Here is a 19,140-nt window from a genome sequence, read left to right on the forward strand (position 1 = left end):
TTTTAGGATTTTTCTTTTTATTGCTAATAATCATATGAAAGCTTTTATATCTTCCCACTGGTCCTGGTATCAATCGACTGACTCCAGTTCCAGGTCTCTCTGTTTTTGGGTGCCATCATCATGAAGCTCTTGGAGTTTGCTTTGGTGGATGTGGTTCTCCTCCGGCTCCTGGATGTCTTCTGAGAGTTCGTGTACCGGTAATTGAGCGACGCCGGTTTCCGTTGGCACTACGTGAGAGATTAGAAATGAACTTGCGATCTCTTTCAGAAGGTTCTGCTCAACCTTCAATTTTGTAAGCTCATCAGTTAATGGAGTCGTGAGCGTGTCTGTCTGAGTAAGTGGCGCTGGACTCTGCACTGGTTCTTTTTCTGGGTGTTCAGGCATCTCCTGGATCACCGGGTCACCGTCTGTGTGAGCAGCAGCTCCCTGCACCTTCTCATAGAGACTCTTCCTTTCCTCTTGCAAAGCCCTGCACAGACTCTCAAGCTTCTGGTTCTTGATGGAAACAAGCTCAAACTCCTTCTCCTTGATAGCTTTCTGCGAAGGAATAAAAGATCAATTCAAGCCTTTTTCGAGCCTGTGGGTCTGACACAACCTGCACGAAGAAGAAACGTTCCTTACATCTGCCACCATGTCAATGAGGCTTTTGTTGCAGCCATCAAAGCGACTCTTCCATGACTGACACTCTTTCTCCAGCTTTTTCATTTTCTTAGCCATCTACACCACAAAACAACATGTAAGACACGCTCAATCAAAGATGCCTGTAAAAATAGCTGCAACAGCCAGGGGAAGGATTATACAGGCTGTCTGAGTTTGAAGGGGTATTAAAAAAGCTCCTGGGATTTCTTCCTCTCACTCAGTTTTTAATCTTTGTTTATGCAGATAGAAAAAGAAAAAAAAATGAAAACTTAATTTCCTTCATACTTACCTTGTCCATATCCTGCTTAAAGCCGCTGTAGACAGTGTTGCTCTTTGACACCGTGCCCTGGAACTCGTCAAACTTCTTGGAGTACATATCCATCTGAGGAGGAATGGTGACGTGTTACTCAAACAGTGCCAAAATGAGTCAAGTTTGCTTATGATGGCCCAGTATCAGACCTGAACTTTCATATCGGTCTCCTGCTCCTTCAGGACTTTTACTTGAAGTTTATACTCAGCAGATGTTTTCAGCAGCTGTGAGAGATTGAAAGGATCCATACAATGAGTGATTTATTGATAAAAATTGACTGATTGACAAACCGTACATGCTCCTTCTCCAGCTTGTGCTTCTCCTCCGCCTGCTTTAGGATCATGTTGGCTTGCTGGAGTTTGGTTTCCAGCAGCTTCTCTTTCAAATCCCTGTGTTTGAAGACTTTTTCCAGGTTCTGGAAGACATACATTAGGCCAGGAGTGTCAAACATATTTTAGTTCAAGGGTCAAAATTGAAAAAACTTTGCGCCCTGGCAAATATTGTGAATATTGATTGAATTTTTGTATTTGGAAGGGCTGAGATATCAACGCCTGAATTACTTTACTTCATATTTTCTGTGATTCAGACTTTAACATGCGGGCCAAATTTGATGCTCTAAAGGGCCAGAGTTTGACACTTGCATTATTTTCTTGCTCTTACAGCTTTGCCTGCCTGATAGTGAAACACTGTCATGGCTAAACTAAAAACCTGCAGATATTTATTGGTCATTGTCTAAGACACTCAGTACACATCCTTTAACTTCCAGAGGTTTGGAACCAATGTTGGCCTAAAGTGTGACAGGATCCATACCGCCTCTCGCTGGTCATACTGGGAAATGAGTCCCTTGAGCTTCTCTGCAAGAGCACTGTTCTCCTGACACAGCTTGGTGTTGCGGCTGCTGTGTTCTTCTATCTGGGCCTGGATTTCACCCAGTGTCCCCTGGAAATGTGTGGTGATCTCTTTCCTCTTCAGGTCGTCTTCTCTGCACCTCTGCAGGGTCTCCTCCTGCAGGGAAAAAGTTCACTACTGATAAAGATTCTGCAGGATGTATACTTAAGTAATTTGTACAGTATATGCATATGTAATCACTTTGAACAGTGCAATATGAGAGATTATGAGCCCTAACTTAAATGTATCATGCACACCTAAAATCCACATTTTTCTTGATCTATAAAGAAGTGTCTGTCCAATAAGTGTCCAATAGCAAAAATCAACTGTAAGCCGGGTTTCAACCCATAGAGGGCAGTCACTCCGACATTTTACAACTAAATATGCCAAATTCAGATATTCAGATTTAACTAAAATGTTGAGAGTTGGACCAGGATCAATAAACAGCACTACTTCATACCCAAATACATTTGTATTCATCAGAAAAAACCCTAACCCCCAACCCCACTAGATCCCTCCACCTAAACCAATAAATGCCAACATAGCTCCAAAGGTTTCATAATTTAGTGAACAACGCACCTTCATGACACATAATTCATGCTAATGACAGCATAATGTCAGCCTTAGGTATAAAAATTCAAGTAAAGTGTTACCAAAGCGTCCTTTCATGTGAACCATTACCAGTGTTTCCTGTGAGTTGCACTCCACGCATTAACTTATAGTTTGAGTTCTAGCACCAGCTGATGTTAAGTCCTAGATGCCTCTTGACTCTCCTCACTTCAGTCACTCAGAAGACAAAGCATTATTGTCTAAGTCACATCTGCTACTACATGCTAGGTTAAGTATCAGTGGTAGAAGTACCTTCAGGGTCTTGTTGTGTCTCTGCAGCTCTCTGCACAGTCCCTCCAGTTTACTGCGAGCCAGCACGGCCCGGCTGTGCTCGCTTTGCAGCTGGTCCTTCTCTTTCATTACTTGGAGCAGCTTCTTCTGAAGGACCTTTGTCTGCTTCTGGTCAACACGATGCTCCTCCAGCTGCAAAACAACCCGGAAATTACGTTTTCATGGTGTGAGGTATTTGTTTTAGGATTTGTGCACCATTCGCTCACCAGTTCAGCGTGTTTCTTGATGATGGCCTCCAGTTTTTGCTCTGGAGTGTCCAGTTTATTCAGACTTTGCATCAACTGCATGGCTTCCTTTCCTATGGAGGGTATTATTTAAGCACTGTATCCATCAGCCATCACATCAGAGCCAGGGTTGGAGTAAATTATAATTGAAGTTGTGTAATTGATCATTAATTACAATTATGACGTAATAACAATTGTAATTGCATTTGAAAAAAACTGTTGCTGTTGTAATCGTAGTTAATTTGTAATTGAGTTCTATAAAAACTGTCAGTGCCAAGGCGTGAAAATAGAAAGTTTTTGGATTTTTTTTTAGCTAATGCTATAGTAAGGCATAAAAATAAAAAATAAATGTCGAACATTTTTATTTTTTAGATAAGGCTATCATAAGGCATAAAATGGAATATACATATATATATATATATATATATATATATTTTTTTTTTTAATTTATTTATTTATTTAATTTTTTTTTTCTGAGATAAGGCTATATGATGAGGCATAAAAAAATATATTTTGGAACCTTTTTTCTAAGATAAGGCTATCATAAGGCATACAAATGTTTTCAATTTGGACTCTATTAATGAGAACAAAATTGTAATTGAATTTTAGGGGGAAAATAATAATTGTAATTGGAAAAAATGCCAGTCACCGTAATCATAATTTAGTTATATTTGAACATGGATAATTGAAGATGTAATTGTAATTGATAAATGTAATTGACCTCAACCCTGATCAGAGCACATTCAAATAGCAGAAAACGCACAAAAGAAAGATGATGAACACCTAGATTTTTGAGCATCTTCTTCTCCAGTTTCTGGTCTCTGCGTGTTTCTGTCTCTTTCACTAATGTGACCTCCTCCGACTCTTCTGGCTCAGCTGGTATCTCCTCAGCCTGGTAGGTGCTAATGATGTCCTCAAGCTGTTGGCTGAGGTCCTCCGTCAGGTCAATGTGGTGGTCTTTGTTTGCTTCAGGACCAATGGATGCAGGGCTGCACTCCTGACAGGTCTCCATCTTTTCTCTGGGCTGAGACCTAAAGACAGAAACCCCTTTGTCAACAAATCTCCTTCCCTGGGTTTTATAGAGAATAAAATGCCTATAAATTACATTTGTAACAATGAAGATGCACTGACTGTTTCTTCATCTTTGTTACTTTGAGTCATTAGCCTGTTTTATCCTGAACGGAGAAATAAGGATGTGCTGATGTGGATCACCCTGGTCTAGACACACAGCCGTCACAGGTCCAACACATGATTATATAGTAAAACACACACACACACACCACTATTTGGACTCTATGAGGTGTGCATGTGTTCTCTCAATGACTCAGTCGGAAATCAAGTGGGCCGGACCAAAAAAACGTTTTTCATGTTTTTGTGAAGAAAAAAAGTACGAATTCAAACAAAATCCTGAATGTTAAGCAATTGGTCAAAATTCCTTGACTTTGCAACTGATTTTCTGGAAATTTGCACTGAAACTTTCAAGAATTCTGTCAGATAATTTGTGTGAATTTTCCAGCTTTTTTAAAATAATTGCGATGTAATATTATTGTAAATAATGTAGTGCTGCAACCTCCATTTTATTTTATCTACACTTATCTGTTTTTTTTTTAAACTTTAAACAAAATCTTCCTGTGGGGCAGACTAGATACTCTGGCAGGCCTTGAGTTTGACATATGTGCTCTATTAAGATGTTACAACTAAAGGTCTACGGGGTCGCATAAAGATGCCAAACAATAGATAATTCTTTAAACTAGTGATGGTCTGAAATATGCTGAGGCTACGAAGCATATCGAGTAATAAAGGGGGTGTTTCCGCAAATCGCGCGTCGAGGCTTGCTTCACTTAGGGGAGGAGCCAAAATGGTGACGAGCGAAACCTCGCTGCCCGGCTCTACCACATGACTACTTTGGGAAAGAGTTCAGAGTTTGTCTGGTGGTTTGACAGCATCATTAACCCTCAGGCTCCATTAATGATTAAGTGTTTGATAGAAAGCTGCAGTTAGTCAGAGTTTGGATATAGAGTTTATACAGTATATTTGCTTATCAGAGTCTGGATAATGTTTTAATAGATCCGATATAAGTTGATAAAGTTTAGAGGGAGAAAGAAAGAGAGCGTTTGAAGATTTTAGATTGAGGAGAGTGTAGATGCACGCATTAAATAAGGGATTAGTTTAATGTATCTTACTGTACGTCTCATTCAGCACTATTTGTAAATAAAATCTCCCCCATCACTGTCCATGTTACACGTGCATTTTCAGTGACTTCTTAATACAAGCGCTTGGAAATGTCCATCTTACACACAGGAGGTTTTTGGGGAAACTGTGGTCTTGCAGAGAACAGAGCTGAAGCTCTGGAGGGGGAGGGTTTAAATCCAGTAGAAGCCACTTTTAGGAAAATGTATACACTGAGAAAAATTCCATTTTTATTATTTATTTTTTTTCACATGATTCTTTATGTAGAGAAATATATTATTTATACATTTCTAGTAATTCATAGTCATTACCAATAGCCATAACAATATTTTTTATTGACTCACACTGTGCGATACAACTGCCTGTAATTATACATCTAGGTGGTTTTGTGTGCATGCAAAGCGTCAAGAAATGAACCATTACTCGAACCTATTGGCTAAAGTGTTATAATGCTTCATGAGGCTTCATCTGACCATCACTACTTTAAACACAGAAACAAAAAGGCACTGGGAACCATGGCGTAGTACCCAGCATCGACCTTCTAAACTAGAGAAATTGTATTAAAAGAAACACTAAAACTCGACAAACAAAAGGAAGATGAAAACAGGACTACCAGTAATCTCCAGCCCAAACTAAAATCATAAACTAACACACCAACAGCAGCGAGAGGCAAAACCTCACCCCACATGTCTACTGCTGGACGTGTTGTGCCTCCTTCCCTCTGCTCCTCTCAGCCCTATTTTTACACTTCCTCCTCCCACTACACCTGATTGTTGATTTGAATCAGGTGTTTTAGGTGAGCTGAGAGACCAGCAGTAACACCTGGTATATCAGCTACCAAGGCTACAACCGACTGGATGGATGGATGGATGGCTGAAACCACTCAACTTCAAACTACATCCCTTTACCTTCCTATTTTTACCTTGCAATAAACTAGACAGGGATACAATCAGGGCTGGACTGGGACCAAAAAATGGCCCTGTCATTTTTGGCCATAGTGGCCCACTACCATACAATCTGCAAAAGCACACAACATACAAGAGGATATATCTCCACATTGTATTGTTTCAAAAAGTAAAATAAGGTGTAGCAGCCTATGGAATAGAGTAACCATTTAAAAGTTTCATATGCTGTTTCAATACGATACAGATGCTTATCTTGGGAGAGCTGACCACAGTGTCAAAATACTCATCTTAAATTGAAAGTGGATGTCAAAGGACCACTCAAGGGTTTAACGTTTGTTTTAATATTGGGGGGATCGAATATTTATTCTCTCCGGGGGGGAGATTTAAAAAATGCATGCAATTTCCCGCATTCTGATGCATTTTTCCCCCCAACAACTTAGAATTGTTGGTTGTGATTTTGACGTCCTCTTAATTTGAACAGAAGCTGCAGCAAACTTTTGACCCCTCCTACACCTGTGATTGAGTGAGGATTAATGTGGAGGGGTGGGCGAACGCTTCGTGTGTGTGGATGGAAGCTACCACGTGTGCAGCTGGAAAGGGGTGAGGCACGTGTAGCGTATTTTGTCTTTAAAGGGTTGTAAAATACATCACATATCAACATAGGAAATTTTTAATTAAATGTTTTGGAATTTATGTTTAGACAAAAATATTAGATAGGTTTGAATATTGATGGGGTTGGAACCACCCTAAATCCCTTGTATTTTACGCCTATGGGACCACTGCTAGAGATGTCTTTACAGTGTTTAAAGAAATATGCTGTTTATTCAAATACACAATTGTGCCTATGACTGTAAGACCATTTATCCATGTAAAATGATAATATAATATATAGATATATTCAATTCTTTCTCTCTCTCTCTCTCACACACACACACATCATGGTGACCACCTCCAAATCAGCAAAGACAAGGTTGTAAACAAAACTCAATAGACTCATATTATTATGCATGTATTGAGTTTGACTGAATACAATGAGTTTTGTTATAATTTACACTTTAGCCTACAATTTGCCCAAATATTACTAAGGGAAGATGTGTCTAATAATATTTAATAATACTGCGATTGTATTAACTCAAACTGTTTTCTAATTTTTTCTTACTCTTTTTTGTTTTAATTTAATGCCACATTTTGCTCATTTAGCTCCATTAAAAATCTGTTTCCTCTGTTTTGATACTCTTGACTATCTTGGCCCATTTAAGTCACTTTTCACTCTTTTCTTGCAATGTTTTTGCCACTTTTGGACCATTTTATGCCACCTGTTACTTGCTTTTTGTCACTTTACTTACACTTTACTCATTGCCAATCACAGACTTTATCACCATTAGCCTCCGCTGCTGAGTCGGACCCTCCTGACTTGTCTCCCAGCCCAGCAGCAGCAGTTGGTGACTTTATCTTTTTGGCCCGCTGTTTCTCAGTGTCCCCCGGGCATTTCTCCTCCTGTCCATTTTTTACTGACTACTAGGTCAAGTTAGCGGACAGTTTGCCCATCGCGCACATGGACATGAGCAATGCCCGGTATGCCAGATGGCCAGTCTATGCCTGGATACAATATTTAACTCATTCAGTGCAGCCATTTTCAGAATTTCTACCCCGAGCGCCAGCAGTTTTAGAGCATTTTGACAAATATTTAAAGACCCACAGAATATTTTGTACTATGACAATCTGAATTCTAACACCAGATTCTGAAAGATTAAAGGTTCTAGTTTCAATTAATTTAATTTTGTTTCTAGCTTGTTTCGTTCTTCTGTAATCAGCAGTTGAATAGAGGCAAGTTTCACACATATCGCCAGTTTGTGACAAAAAGCTGAGAAAATCAACTTTTTCTGAACAAAACAATTACTGACTTTGAAGCATTTTTTTTTTTTTTGCTTTAATGACACCTCAACATTGGTTTCCTTCTATAAAACTACAAAAACAACACTGAGACCGGGTTTTTGATGGCAACATTATTTTTGTTTTGTTATCTATGTCAGAATTGAATGGTTTTCTTACTGTATTTTGTCCGTCCTCTCAGTCCCTCCCCCCGTTAGTTCCCACACACGCAACTTCCTCCTCATCCCGGACATGCCAAGTGTCAGCGCTTGCTCCGTTGCCCCGCTGCTGTGAGCTGGTGGGAACTTTAGCATCAACTCTCGTAAACTCCTTTCCTCTCCCTCTGAGCTCTGCCCATCACGGGTGAGCTCTCATCTAAAGGTGCGCTGCTGCCACCTACATGTCACCAGTTGGTCACTACATCATTGTACAAGTTAGCTATTCACCGGAGAACTTTGTCACACTGTCTCCTAGCAACCCTAGCTGAAAAACACAATTCACGTCTTTTTTTTTCTTTGTTCCTTTTTCAGAGCACAAGAGATCTTAATTTTTGTCAGGACATAAAGGAAATTTCAACCAAAAACTTAAAAAGTGCATCCGGAGAAAATTATCTACCCTACCTTTAATAATAAATCGACTTTGACTTATAAAGCACAGTATCCAACCACTTTGTACAGTTACTTACATTCACCCATTCACTCACACCATATCTATTTTTGAAACTCTGAAAACATAAATAATAATAATAATTTCCATTCTTTTGGAAAGGAAATAAAACAAAAGTTGTATTTTAAAACGTTAAACTGTTCACAATAGTCTATTTTAATTATTTATTGAACTAAGCAAGTAAAATAAATCTTCATTCAAATGGGCCATTAACACATCATTTTGCTACAAATTGTAGTATGATAAAGAAATGCAATTTGTGCATTTTTAGTCATTTGTTGTAATATATTACTATTTGATGATTATTGTAAATGAGCGCTAGTGCTATTCATTTCTAAAAATGCTGAAAAACATCTGTAAAACAAGTATTAATTCACTTCACTCAAATGATTAGAATTGTAGCTAAATATATCAATGTGCTACATAAAATTTTAAATACATTAATATCACTGAATGACACGTACTATTGTTTAGTGAAATGACTGCTTAAAGCGCAACTGAAATAGTTAATTCTCTATGACACTAGATGTGATTACATATTATCCAATAACTATAAATCACTTTATTACAAACGTGTTTGATTCTCACCCCCAGGCTTTTTCCCACCAAACAGAAGCTGTACATAATTTTTTTTTTATCTTAGTGGCAGCTGCAGAGCTGTCACATTATCGCAAACAACTTTGGGCAGAGTGAATCTGAATCACTGGATTATTATTTTCAATGCAAATGTCCTTGTATTTATCACTGGGGTGGAGTAGCTCTAATAATAGATTGCCCCTGATTAAAAAACCACAAATTCAATCAAAGGAACAGAAGTTACTTGGCTTCAAACAGCACCAGGTTGCTACCATGTTTCATTTCTACCATCTACCATGATGCCAGAATCTCCAGAATGAAAATAAATTAAAAAAAAACAGAGAGAATATTATTTCTTGTGGTAAAATGTTGCACAGAGCCTGTCTTCTCACTCCCGGAGCCTGTTTACATGCATAAAATTAGTGCAGCCTTCACACTGCCTGCGCTTTCACAAGAAGAGCACATGGCACCTGTTCAGAAGCTATTTTAAGAAACGACTTAATATGGGCATAATATTTATTTATTTCCATTTCAATGTTATTGATGTCTTTGCCAGCAGAGAAACAGACTAATAAAGGTAACAATTTTAAACAATAACCATGCAAAAAGAGACATTTTGTCACATGAATGTCTATGAAATAGCTTTTAAGGTGGAAATACAGCATGAGGAAGTATTAAATAATTAAATATAACATTGATCTGACACTATAAGACTGTAGGAATAGTTAAAATTCCTCTTCTGCTGTTTATCCAGTAACAGAGGAAGGTAAACAGCTTCTCCCCTGGACAGAACTGGTAAACTTCAAATTGAGAGAGAGGTACTCACAAGTAGGCTTAAATCACAGGATAGGAAGTCAGAAACTGCTCCACTGCTTTGAGATCGAATGTATTTTTTTCCCTTTTCAGGTGTAAAACCAGCCAAAAGAAGCAGCAAACACGATCTCACCAGGACCAGGGGCTAAAGGGGGAAGAAGAAGAGTGTGGGGGGGCTCAAACAGCACAGATACAACAGCTGTGATAAGACTACCTAAAATAACCCAGAGAGCAGCAGCACAGAGAGGACGGGAGCACGCCTCTGTCCATGAAAGACAGCTCTCACACCTCCTGATTGTAGTGTTTGTCACATGTTCAATTCCATTCAATTAAATGTTATTTATTTAGCATCAATTACAACAAAAGTCATGTCAAAGTGCTTCCAAAATGTAAAATTTGTAATAAAAATGAAAAAAAAAAACAACAAATCCACATGAACAAACATAAGTGACAGTGGGAAGAAAAAACTTCTTTCTAACAGTTTTTCTTTTAACAGGAAGAAATCTCCAGCAGAACTTGGTTCAGATGTGGCAGCCATCTGCCCCGACTGGTTGTGGTTAGTGGACAGAAGGACCAACAGAACAGGATAGAGAGATAGAACATCAGAGTGTCCCAGACTAGTTGAGTGAACCATTGATCAGGGACTGCCATCTCCAGCTTCAAGACACCTAAAACAGAAAGAGAGGGAAGGGCGAAGAGAAGGCACAGACTGCAGAAAAACATGATACAAGAACACAGTGGAATGAGAATGAATATGGGGTGGACATCACTGTAAATGGTGTGTAGCAGTGTGAGCAGCGTAATGAGTATACAACAAGGTTCAGAAGTGGGGGGTTGGCTACAACCCAGCACAACCTTGACTGGACTTTACACATTGCAACCCATTAGAGATATGTGTAGATGGTGGATTGTGTTTGAATATAATGTTGGTGTTCTTCTATAAAATTTTAGTTTTTAGTTCCTAATTTTTTTAGATTTAGGGCTTTGTTGCTGGTGATTATGTTAACGCTATTATACGGTATACGCTTTAGCAAATAAGTTGGTTTTGAGTTTGGCCTTAAAGGTGGAGAGAGAAGCAGCCTCCCGTACTGAGACTGGGAGCTGATTCCAAAGGCGAGGAGCATGGTAGCTGAATGCTCTCCCTCCTGTTCTACTTCTAAACATGTTTGGAACTTCCAGTAGACCAGCAAACTGAGAGTGGACAGTTCTGCCTGGACAATAGGGTATACTAACAGGTCTCTAAGATATACAGGAGCTTGATCATGTAGAACTGTATAGGCTAAGAGGAGGATTTTAAACTCTATTCTAGATTTTACAGGAAGCCAATGAAGGGAAGCCAATACTGGAGAAATGTGCTCTCTCCTGTTAGTACCTGTTAATATTCTAGCTGCAGCATTCTGAATTAACTGGAGACTTTTTAGTGAGCTACTAGGACATCCTGACAGTAGAGAGTTACAATAATCTAGTCTAGATGTAACAAATGCATGGATTAGTTTATCAGCATCACTCTGAGCCAAGATATTCTTGATTTTAGAGATATTAAGGAGGTGGAAGAAGGCTGTCCTTGTGATTTGCTTAATATGAAAGTTAAAGGATAAGTCAGTATCAAAGATAACACCTAGGTTTTTTTACTGTGATGCTGGGTGACTGAGTAATGCCATCTATAGCTACTATTTGCTCTGATAATTTCTCTCTGAGGTGTTTTGGACCAAATAAAATAATTTCGGTTTCATCCTGGTTGAGAAGGAGAAAGTTACGGCTCATCCAGGATATTGTGTTTTTAAGACAGGCCTAGAGTTTTAATAACTGATGAGTTTCATCTGATTTCATTGACAAATAGAGCTGTGTATCATCCGCATAGCAATGAAAATGTATATTATTGTGACAGGGTGGAATGCTTCCGCCCTCCTCCTACCTGCTTCTTGTAGCGCTCCTCCCTGCGCACCTGGGTTGTCTGCTGATTACAGGGCGGGCACTGAATGGATTTAGGTTCAGGTCTGCTGTGGCCCAGATTCCTTGGTCGCTCCTGTGCGCGGATCTCTCCTCCTCCGTGAGTCTGTGGAGTTGTACCTCTGGTAGTATCGCGGTGGCTTAACACGCTGTGGTCACCCTGCGTCAATCACCACCGTTCCTTCTCGTTGGTATGTTATCTGCTGCCTTTTACGCACCATTGGCTGTCACTTTGCGCTCAAAAGTGCTTTCCCTCCAGGGCTCTGGTGTAGGCTGACGGCTGGCTGCTTTGGGCTCATTGATCGCTACTCTTGGGTGAGTTTTACGCAGAGTTGCTCTTTCTGCTGCTGTGCGCACCGGGCACTCACGGGGTTTTCTTTCTTCCCTAGTGCCATCGCAGTGCACATTGGTCATCGACAGCGGTTTGTTTGAGTCATCAGAGTGGGATGTTTGAGTAAGCGGCATGCCTCGCCTTTTGGCCCAGCTGGCTGTGCCTAGTCCGTCCTAATGCCTTCCTTTTTATGCAGTGTGGTGTTTTGGTAGGCGCACCTTGCGCGCACTTTCTGCGGAGGCCGGGAGAGCGCCTCTGTTGGGGTCTTTGGACCGGTGCTTCTTCTGACCGGTAAGCTGCTGGTTGCTGCCTGGCTCCTTTAAAATTATAATCCCTCTGTCTCCTAATGTGGTGCTTTGATCTCACAGCGGGACCAAACTGCACCTCCCGCGTCTGCTGGGAATAAGTCTTGGCCCACACCATTCATCGCACCGTGGTGCAACTCCTCCCACCTTTGCTGTTCTCGATATTTTAAAATACAGTAACCCTCCCAAGCTGGACTTGGGAGTTTCGTTATATATTTTGTTACCAACCCGTCTTTAAGGTTCTGCCACTGTATAAGTATTGTACATATAAGTTGTGCATGATTGGTATTTGATTTATTTTGCATTTTGGGTTTTTTTGTTGCTTCGCATGTGTGTGCTTTGTTTGGATTTGTTTTGTTTGATTCTTCTGTACTAGTGGACACGAAATGAGTACTCTTTTAAAGAAATGCTGTGAAATAAAGAACTTTGCTTGTTATAATTAAAGGTTCTGTCTCTGCCCCATGATTGAAGGTAAAACGAGCCTGTCTGCCTTTATGCAAGGTCCTAGGTTTACCCTAGGTGGCGTTGTCACTTCATAACTTAAAGATCCCGCTTATTTTGCCACATTTGGCGTTCTATCGACAGGACACCACGAAATAAAAGGGGCAGAGACATTTTTCTATTTTTTTGGTTCAAAAAAAAAAAAAAAAAAAAAAAAAAAAAAAAAGAAAGAAAAAAATCCAGAACAGCAGGGGTGGTGTTAAAACTTAAATTTTCTCTTTTTGGAGCCTTTCGACAGTTTCCCGCAGCCGACATGGAAGAGGAGATGCAGCGGCTAAAAGATCTGGTGTTACAGCTTCAGGCAGACAACGAGCAGCTCCGTCAGGGGCGCACTGGTTCGTTGGACCCCGGTGAAGGTACCTCTCGGGTTTCGGGTCCACCCACTAATCCACCGTCCCCCACCCCCGCTGTAACAGAGCGGCTGGTGGTTGTACCCCGGGACCGCAGGTGCCCTATTTTTAGTGGAAGGTCGGGGCTGGGGATCGCTGAGTGGGTTGAGGAGGTAGAGGCATGTATGCGTGCTCGACATCTGACTGCTGCTGACCGCGCGTTATTCATCTTTGACCATTTGGAAGGAGAGGCCAAACGGGAAATTAAGTTTCGGTCCGTTGCTGAGCGTAGGGACCCTGTGAAGATTATTTCAATTTTAGAGGAGCTCTATGGTTGCCATCAGTCCTACATTACTTTACAGCAGGACTTCTTTGCCCGACATCAAATGGAGGGTGAGAGCCTGCAAGAATTCTCATTAGCTTTAATGACGTTGATGACACGGGTTAAGCAACAGGCACCAGACGGGATGCCTAATGCAGAAGTGTTGCTGCGAGACCAGTTTACAGAATACGTTCTTGACGGTGCCCTGCGCCGCGAGCTTAAACAACTTGTTCGTAGGCAACCAACCATCACCTTGATGGAGCTTCGTGCTGAGGCGATCAGGTGGGAGCGCGAGGGCTTGCCCGGTGGGGCTAGGGGCCGCAGCTATTCTGTTCCTTCGGCCTTGGGCCTCCAGTGTGGTGTGCGAGGTCGTGTTCAGTCTGACCCCCAGGTGGAGCCATCTGGGCCTAGTTTAAGAGAGATTATGGACATGTTGAAGCAGCAACAGGAGCAGTTAAATAAACTCACTCAAACTGTTGTGTCTTTACAGGCCCCCCGTCCGCAAGGAGAGGGCGTAGACCCACCCCCAATCATTTGTCGTAGGTGCCAGCAACCAGGACATTATGCCAGGAACTGTATGGGTCCCCGGGTTTACAACCAGCCGCGACCAAGTAGGCATGATGGCCAGGGGTCCAGAAATGCTGGGCCAACTCACTCCAACTGGCAGTCGGAAAACTAGAGCCCACTGAGCTGTTGAGCCCCAGCTCAGGTGGGGAGCCCTTAGGCTCACAGTTGGACACCGCTGGTGGACTGATTGCGCCGTGTCCAAATATAGATGTTTCAATTGGGAGGATTGAGGAACCAAGGTCGGGTGAGGTGCAAGGCTGGGTGGCGGAGCACCAAGAGAGGCTCAGGCTCGCGTTTGGTTGTGCTCGTGAGAAGCTTTTAGCAGCGGCGAATCGTAGGAAAGAGCGTCATGACCAACAAGTGCGGCATGCACCACTGCTCGTGGGTCAGCGGGTGTATGTCAGAGATCATAGTTTCCGAGGGCGCCATAAAATTCAGGATCTGTGGAGTTCGGTTGTTCATCAGGTAGTGAGCGTTCCATCTGGTGAGGGCGCAGTTTACACCGTGGCTCCTGTTGGTGATTTGCATAAGGTCCGGAATGTACATCGCAACATGTTGAAAGCCATTGTGGAGCCTAAGGAGGTTGTTGACCGGGAACCCCGCTTGCCCCCTCTACCAAACTCGGTCCCACTTGAAGATTTGGACTCTTCAGATGGTGACGTGTGGCTTTTAGTCTCAGAATTCCACCAGCCTGTGGGCGCCCCTAGCGTCTCTCTCCGGGCTCCTTTGGGGGCCTCCGTCTTGGGTGCCCCAGGTCCTGGCCAGACGAGTGGGCCCACGGCAACACCCCTTCAAGAACCTTCTTTAGCTGACCTAGATCTACCAAGTACCAGTGCTCAAGCATTACGTCGAACCACTCGGTCTACGGCTGGTCAACATTCGAACATGTATCGGCTTCCCCAGACTACTGAGCGGGGTGGTAGGGCTCCGGAACCCACTTCCAATCTGCAGGCTGTTATTTTTAGGCCTTGGTCTTGATCTTTTATCGTCGGGACGACGATACAAAGGAGGGGGGTAGATGTGACAGGGTGGAATGCTTCCGCCCTCCTCCTACCTGCTTCTTGTAGCGCTCCTCCCTGCGCACCTGGGTTGTCTGCTGATTACAGGGCGGGCACTGAATGGATTTAGGTTCAGGTCTGCTGTGGCCCAGATTCCTTGGTCGCTCCTGTGCGCGGATCTCTCCTCCTCCGTGAGTCTGTGGAGTTGTACCTCTGGTAGTATCGCGGTGGCTTAACACGCTGTGGTCACCCTGCGTCAATCACCACCGTTCCTCCTCGTTGGTATGTTATCTGCTGCCTTTTACGCACCATTGGCTGTCACTTTGCGCTCAAAAGTGCTTTCCCTCCAGGGCTCTGGTGTAGGCTGACGGCTGGCTGCTTTGGGCTCATTGATCGCTACTCTTGGGTGAGTTTTACGCAGAGTTGCTCTTTCTGCTGCTGTGCGCACCGGGCACTCACGGGGTTTTCTTTCTTCCCTAGTGCCATCGCAGTGCACATTGGTCATCGACAGCGGTTTGTTTGAGTCATCAGAGTGGGATGTTTGAGTAAGCGGCATGCCTCGCCTTTTGGCCCAGCTGGCTGTGCCTAGTCCGTCCTAATGCCTTCCTTTTTATGCAGTGTGGTGTTTTGGTAGGCGCACCTTGCGCGCACTTTCTGCGGAGGCCGGGAGAGCGCCTCTGTTGGGGTCTTTGGACCGGTGCTTCTTCTGACCGGTAAGCTGCTGGTTGCTGCCTGGCTCCTTTAAAATTATAATCCCTCTGTCTCCTAATGTGGTGCTTTGATCTCACAGCGGGACCAAACTGCACCTCCCGCGTCTGCTGGGAATAAGTCTTGGCCCACACCATTCATCGCACCGTGGTGCAACTCCTCCCACCTTTGCTGTTCTCGATATTTTAAAATACAGTAACCCTCCCAAGCTGGACTTGGGAGTTTCGTTATATATTTTGTTACCAACCCGTCTTTAAGGTTCTGCCACTGTATAAGTATTGTACATATAAGTTGTGCATGATTGGTATTTGATTTATTTTGCATTTTGGGTTTTTTTGTTGCTTCGCATGTGTGTGCTTTGTTTGGATTTGTTTTGTTTGATTCTTCTGTACTAGTGGACACGAAATGAGTACTCTTTTAAAGAAATGCTGTGAAATAAAGAACTTTGCTTGTTATAATTAAAGGTTCTGTCTCTGCCCCATGATTGAAGGTAAAACGAGCCTGTCTGCCTTTATGCAAGGTCCTAGGTTTACCCTAGGTGGCGTTGTCACTTCATAACTTAAAGATCCCGCTTATTTTGCCACATTATGTTCTCTAATAATGTTACCTAGTGGAAGCATATATAATGTAAAGAGTCTTGGTCTTAAAACTGAACCTTGTGGAACTCCATGATTAACTCTGGTGTGCGCTGACGAGAGATTATTCACATGAACAAAGTAGGTTCTGTCTGATAAATAGAATTTAAACCAACCTAGCGCTGTTTCTTCAATCTCAAAAACGTTCTATACCTCGGTTTAGTGTAGGAAGGGGACCAGAGATGAATACTGATTCCCCAAATGTCTTTAAAACATTAAAGAGAAGGTTAAACTCACTCGTGGTCCATATCAATTCACGTTGGGTGGTATTGTTCGTCCCTACATGCAACACTATATTAGTAACACGTGCTGGCAGTGTGGGTAGGGGTAGCATTTGATTAAGTTTGTTTAATATAGTGTGAACATTAGCACCTGGGATACAGTGTGTGATGGTATTAAATAATCTAATGTTCTTAGTTATTGAGTCCCCAATAATGAGTGATGTCGGGGGAAAAGAGAGCTGGGAATGTGTGTAGGTTTGATACACTGACCGGCGGGCGGTCATCGCTGGCTGCAGTAAAGCCTCCGTCACCGGAGTTGGCTGGCATTGGGGCAGCTGTGCGGGGGTGTCTGATGGTGTTCAGGTAGCTGAAGGCTGCAGGGAACTCTCCGTTTATCGGCACCATTCGGCATTGAAGCGACTCTACGTCTAACGGCGAGGGGATTGCTGATGCCTGCGTGGGATCCTCCATTATCAGCTGGCATTGAAGCGGTTCAGCAACAGGTGGAGAAGGGCGGTGCTTGTTAATGGCTGTGTGCGTGGTGCTAGAATGCCTCTGGACGGCTGCTCTAAGGAGTTTACGATGGGCTGCAGATGATTTCGACTGGTGAGAATCTAACCCAAGCGGTGGTGGAGGCATTTTCTTGGCGGTTGTTTCAGTCGGCTTAATTGGACTGAGTTTGTCTCCATTTTTGTACAAATGGGCTTCAAAGCAATTATGGAGAGTAAGTGGAAGGGGGATACCATTTTCCATGTTTTTCTCTAGTCTGTGGACAACAACCTCGGCCCACGATGGCAGGCATGGTGTGGAACAAGACAGTCTTGAACCCGGATTCTCCCAGGGAACTGTATCGTTGTCACATAGAGTACTATGAAGGAAGGACAACAGCGTTATTGACTGTTTTACGACCGTATGTCCATATACTTCTTTTTTAGCTCGTTAGAAAGGCGACACATTTTTTACCGTAGTTTGGTCATTTCTTTGTTGGCGTTTAGTGGTGAAATGTCTTTCTCTGACGGCAACTGAGTTGCAGTGTCTCCACCGTCTGTAGATGCGGCTATCTTAGATACAATACACTCCATATTACTCAGCCTTAGGATCCCAACCAGCCATTTAATGTGAATGGGTTCCATTCCCAGTGCTTTCTATTTAAAGCTGGGCTGCTTTTAACAGCCATATAATTATTTGAACAAATAGGCCCTGATGGGGAGGAAAGGCACTAAACACATCCTGTCTCTCTGATTGGCCAGATTTAGAAGAGACCACCTCCCTGTGCCATGACTAACTGGTTTACTTTAAGTGTTCCATGCATGCAGCATTTCTTACCAATGTAGTGCATTGGGATTGCAGAGAGAGGGCTATACTTCTGCCAATAAATAACACCATTTTATTCTATACTATCATCCACAAGATGAGAAGAGCTACTTTTACAGCTGTTATTGATCACTATATTTTTCTATGACATGGCATGCAGTAAATACATCCCAACACAAGGTGTCACTATCGAGTTCTAGTTTATAAATTACCCATAGTAAATAACCTTTTTACGCACTGCTAAATATAATATATAAAAAATATATATTTAGCTGTGGATTGATTGCATTAAAACTGAGACGTAAAGTCTGCGCGGTGGGGTGGGGGTGGATGTGATATGAGCCAACCCTGTCTCACTCCCAACTCGTCACTTATCGACATTCCGGAACGACCCTTTAGCGTCAGTATTCAACGCACGGGGTACCCCCTTGGTGTTCATTTTTGACGCTGAGGGTCCTAAGCTGCTTTTCACCACAACTTTTCAAATAAGACTTCTAACCCTAATCCTAACCCTAACCATAAGTTATGGGTAAATTTCTCACTAGAAATGTAGTAAAAACTATTGTAAAGCCACAATCTAGCTGGAAATATGGCAATTTGCCACGGGCCGCCATATGTATCCTCCCAAACGTTGATATGTGATGAGTTGGGAGTGAGAATGTGTTGTGTGAGCAGGGTGGTAGGATTGGGGTAGGAGATTCAGGGAGGGACTCTGAGGGTGATGATCAAACCTTTTGTATAATCTGTCTTCGAACCCTTACCTGGGCAGCAGTCCTGACACTGTCCCATTTTACCTCCCAGTGTTATAGCAAACAAAGCCACAAACACACTCAGTCAATGGCTGCACAGTGTAAACCAGAACACGTCATCAACACATAATGCTATGTGACAATTTATTATGTAGTCTCAGAAGACTCAATAAAGCCCATCTTCAAAAGACAATAAAATTATTATGGTGCATTATAGGGTGTTTCGT

The 19,140-nt window shown here is 42.5% G+C and overlaps 1 protein-coding gene across 1 annotated transcript; it reads right to left on the reverse strand.

Moving 5' to 3' along the window:
- On the reverse strand, nt 1-10,191 carry txlnbb (taxilin beta b). The gene is made up of 10 exons (XM_028438845.1): nt 9,997-10,191; nt 3,745-3,992; nt 2,944-3,035; nt 2,699-2,869; nt 1,760-1,954; nt 1,245-1,364; nt 1,099-1,173; nt 929-1,021; nt 622-717; nt 1-537 (listed from the first exon to the last, which is right to left on the reverse strand). Exons 2-10 carry the CDS (start codon nt 3,971-3,973, stop codon nt 70-72), a joined length of 1,539 nt encoding a protein of 512 aa, XP_028294646.1. The 5' UTR covers nt 3,974-3,992; nt 9,997-10,191; the 3' UTR covers nt 1-69.
- Between the last annotated feature and the right edge of the window lie 8,949 nt (nt 10,192-19,140).

Source organism: Gouania willdenowi, chromosome 22 (assembly GCF_900634775.1).
Source record: "Gouania willdenowi chromosome 22, fGouWil2.1, whole genome shotgun sequence".
Taxonomy (NCBI): Eukaryota; Metazoa; Chordata; class Actinopteri; order Blenniiformes; family Gobiesocidae; genus Gouania; species Gouania willdenowi.

Excerpts from the sequence above, each read along its gene's own strand:
- txlnbb (XM_028438845.1), bottom strand. The coding sequence starts at position 3,973 with ATGGAGACCTGTCAGGAGTGCAGCCCTGCATCCATTGGTCCTGAAGCA. Across the intron at positions 2,870-2,943 it reads TCAAGAAACACGCTGAACTG|CTGGAGGAGCATCGTGTTGA; the intron begins GTGAGCGAATGG and ends GTTGTTTTGCAG. Across the intron at positions 1,174-1,244 it reads ACAAGCTGGAGAAGGAGCAT|CTGCTGAAAACATCTGCTGA; the intron begins GTACGGTTTGTC and ends AATCTCTCACAG.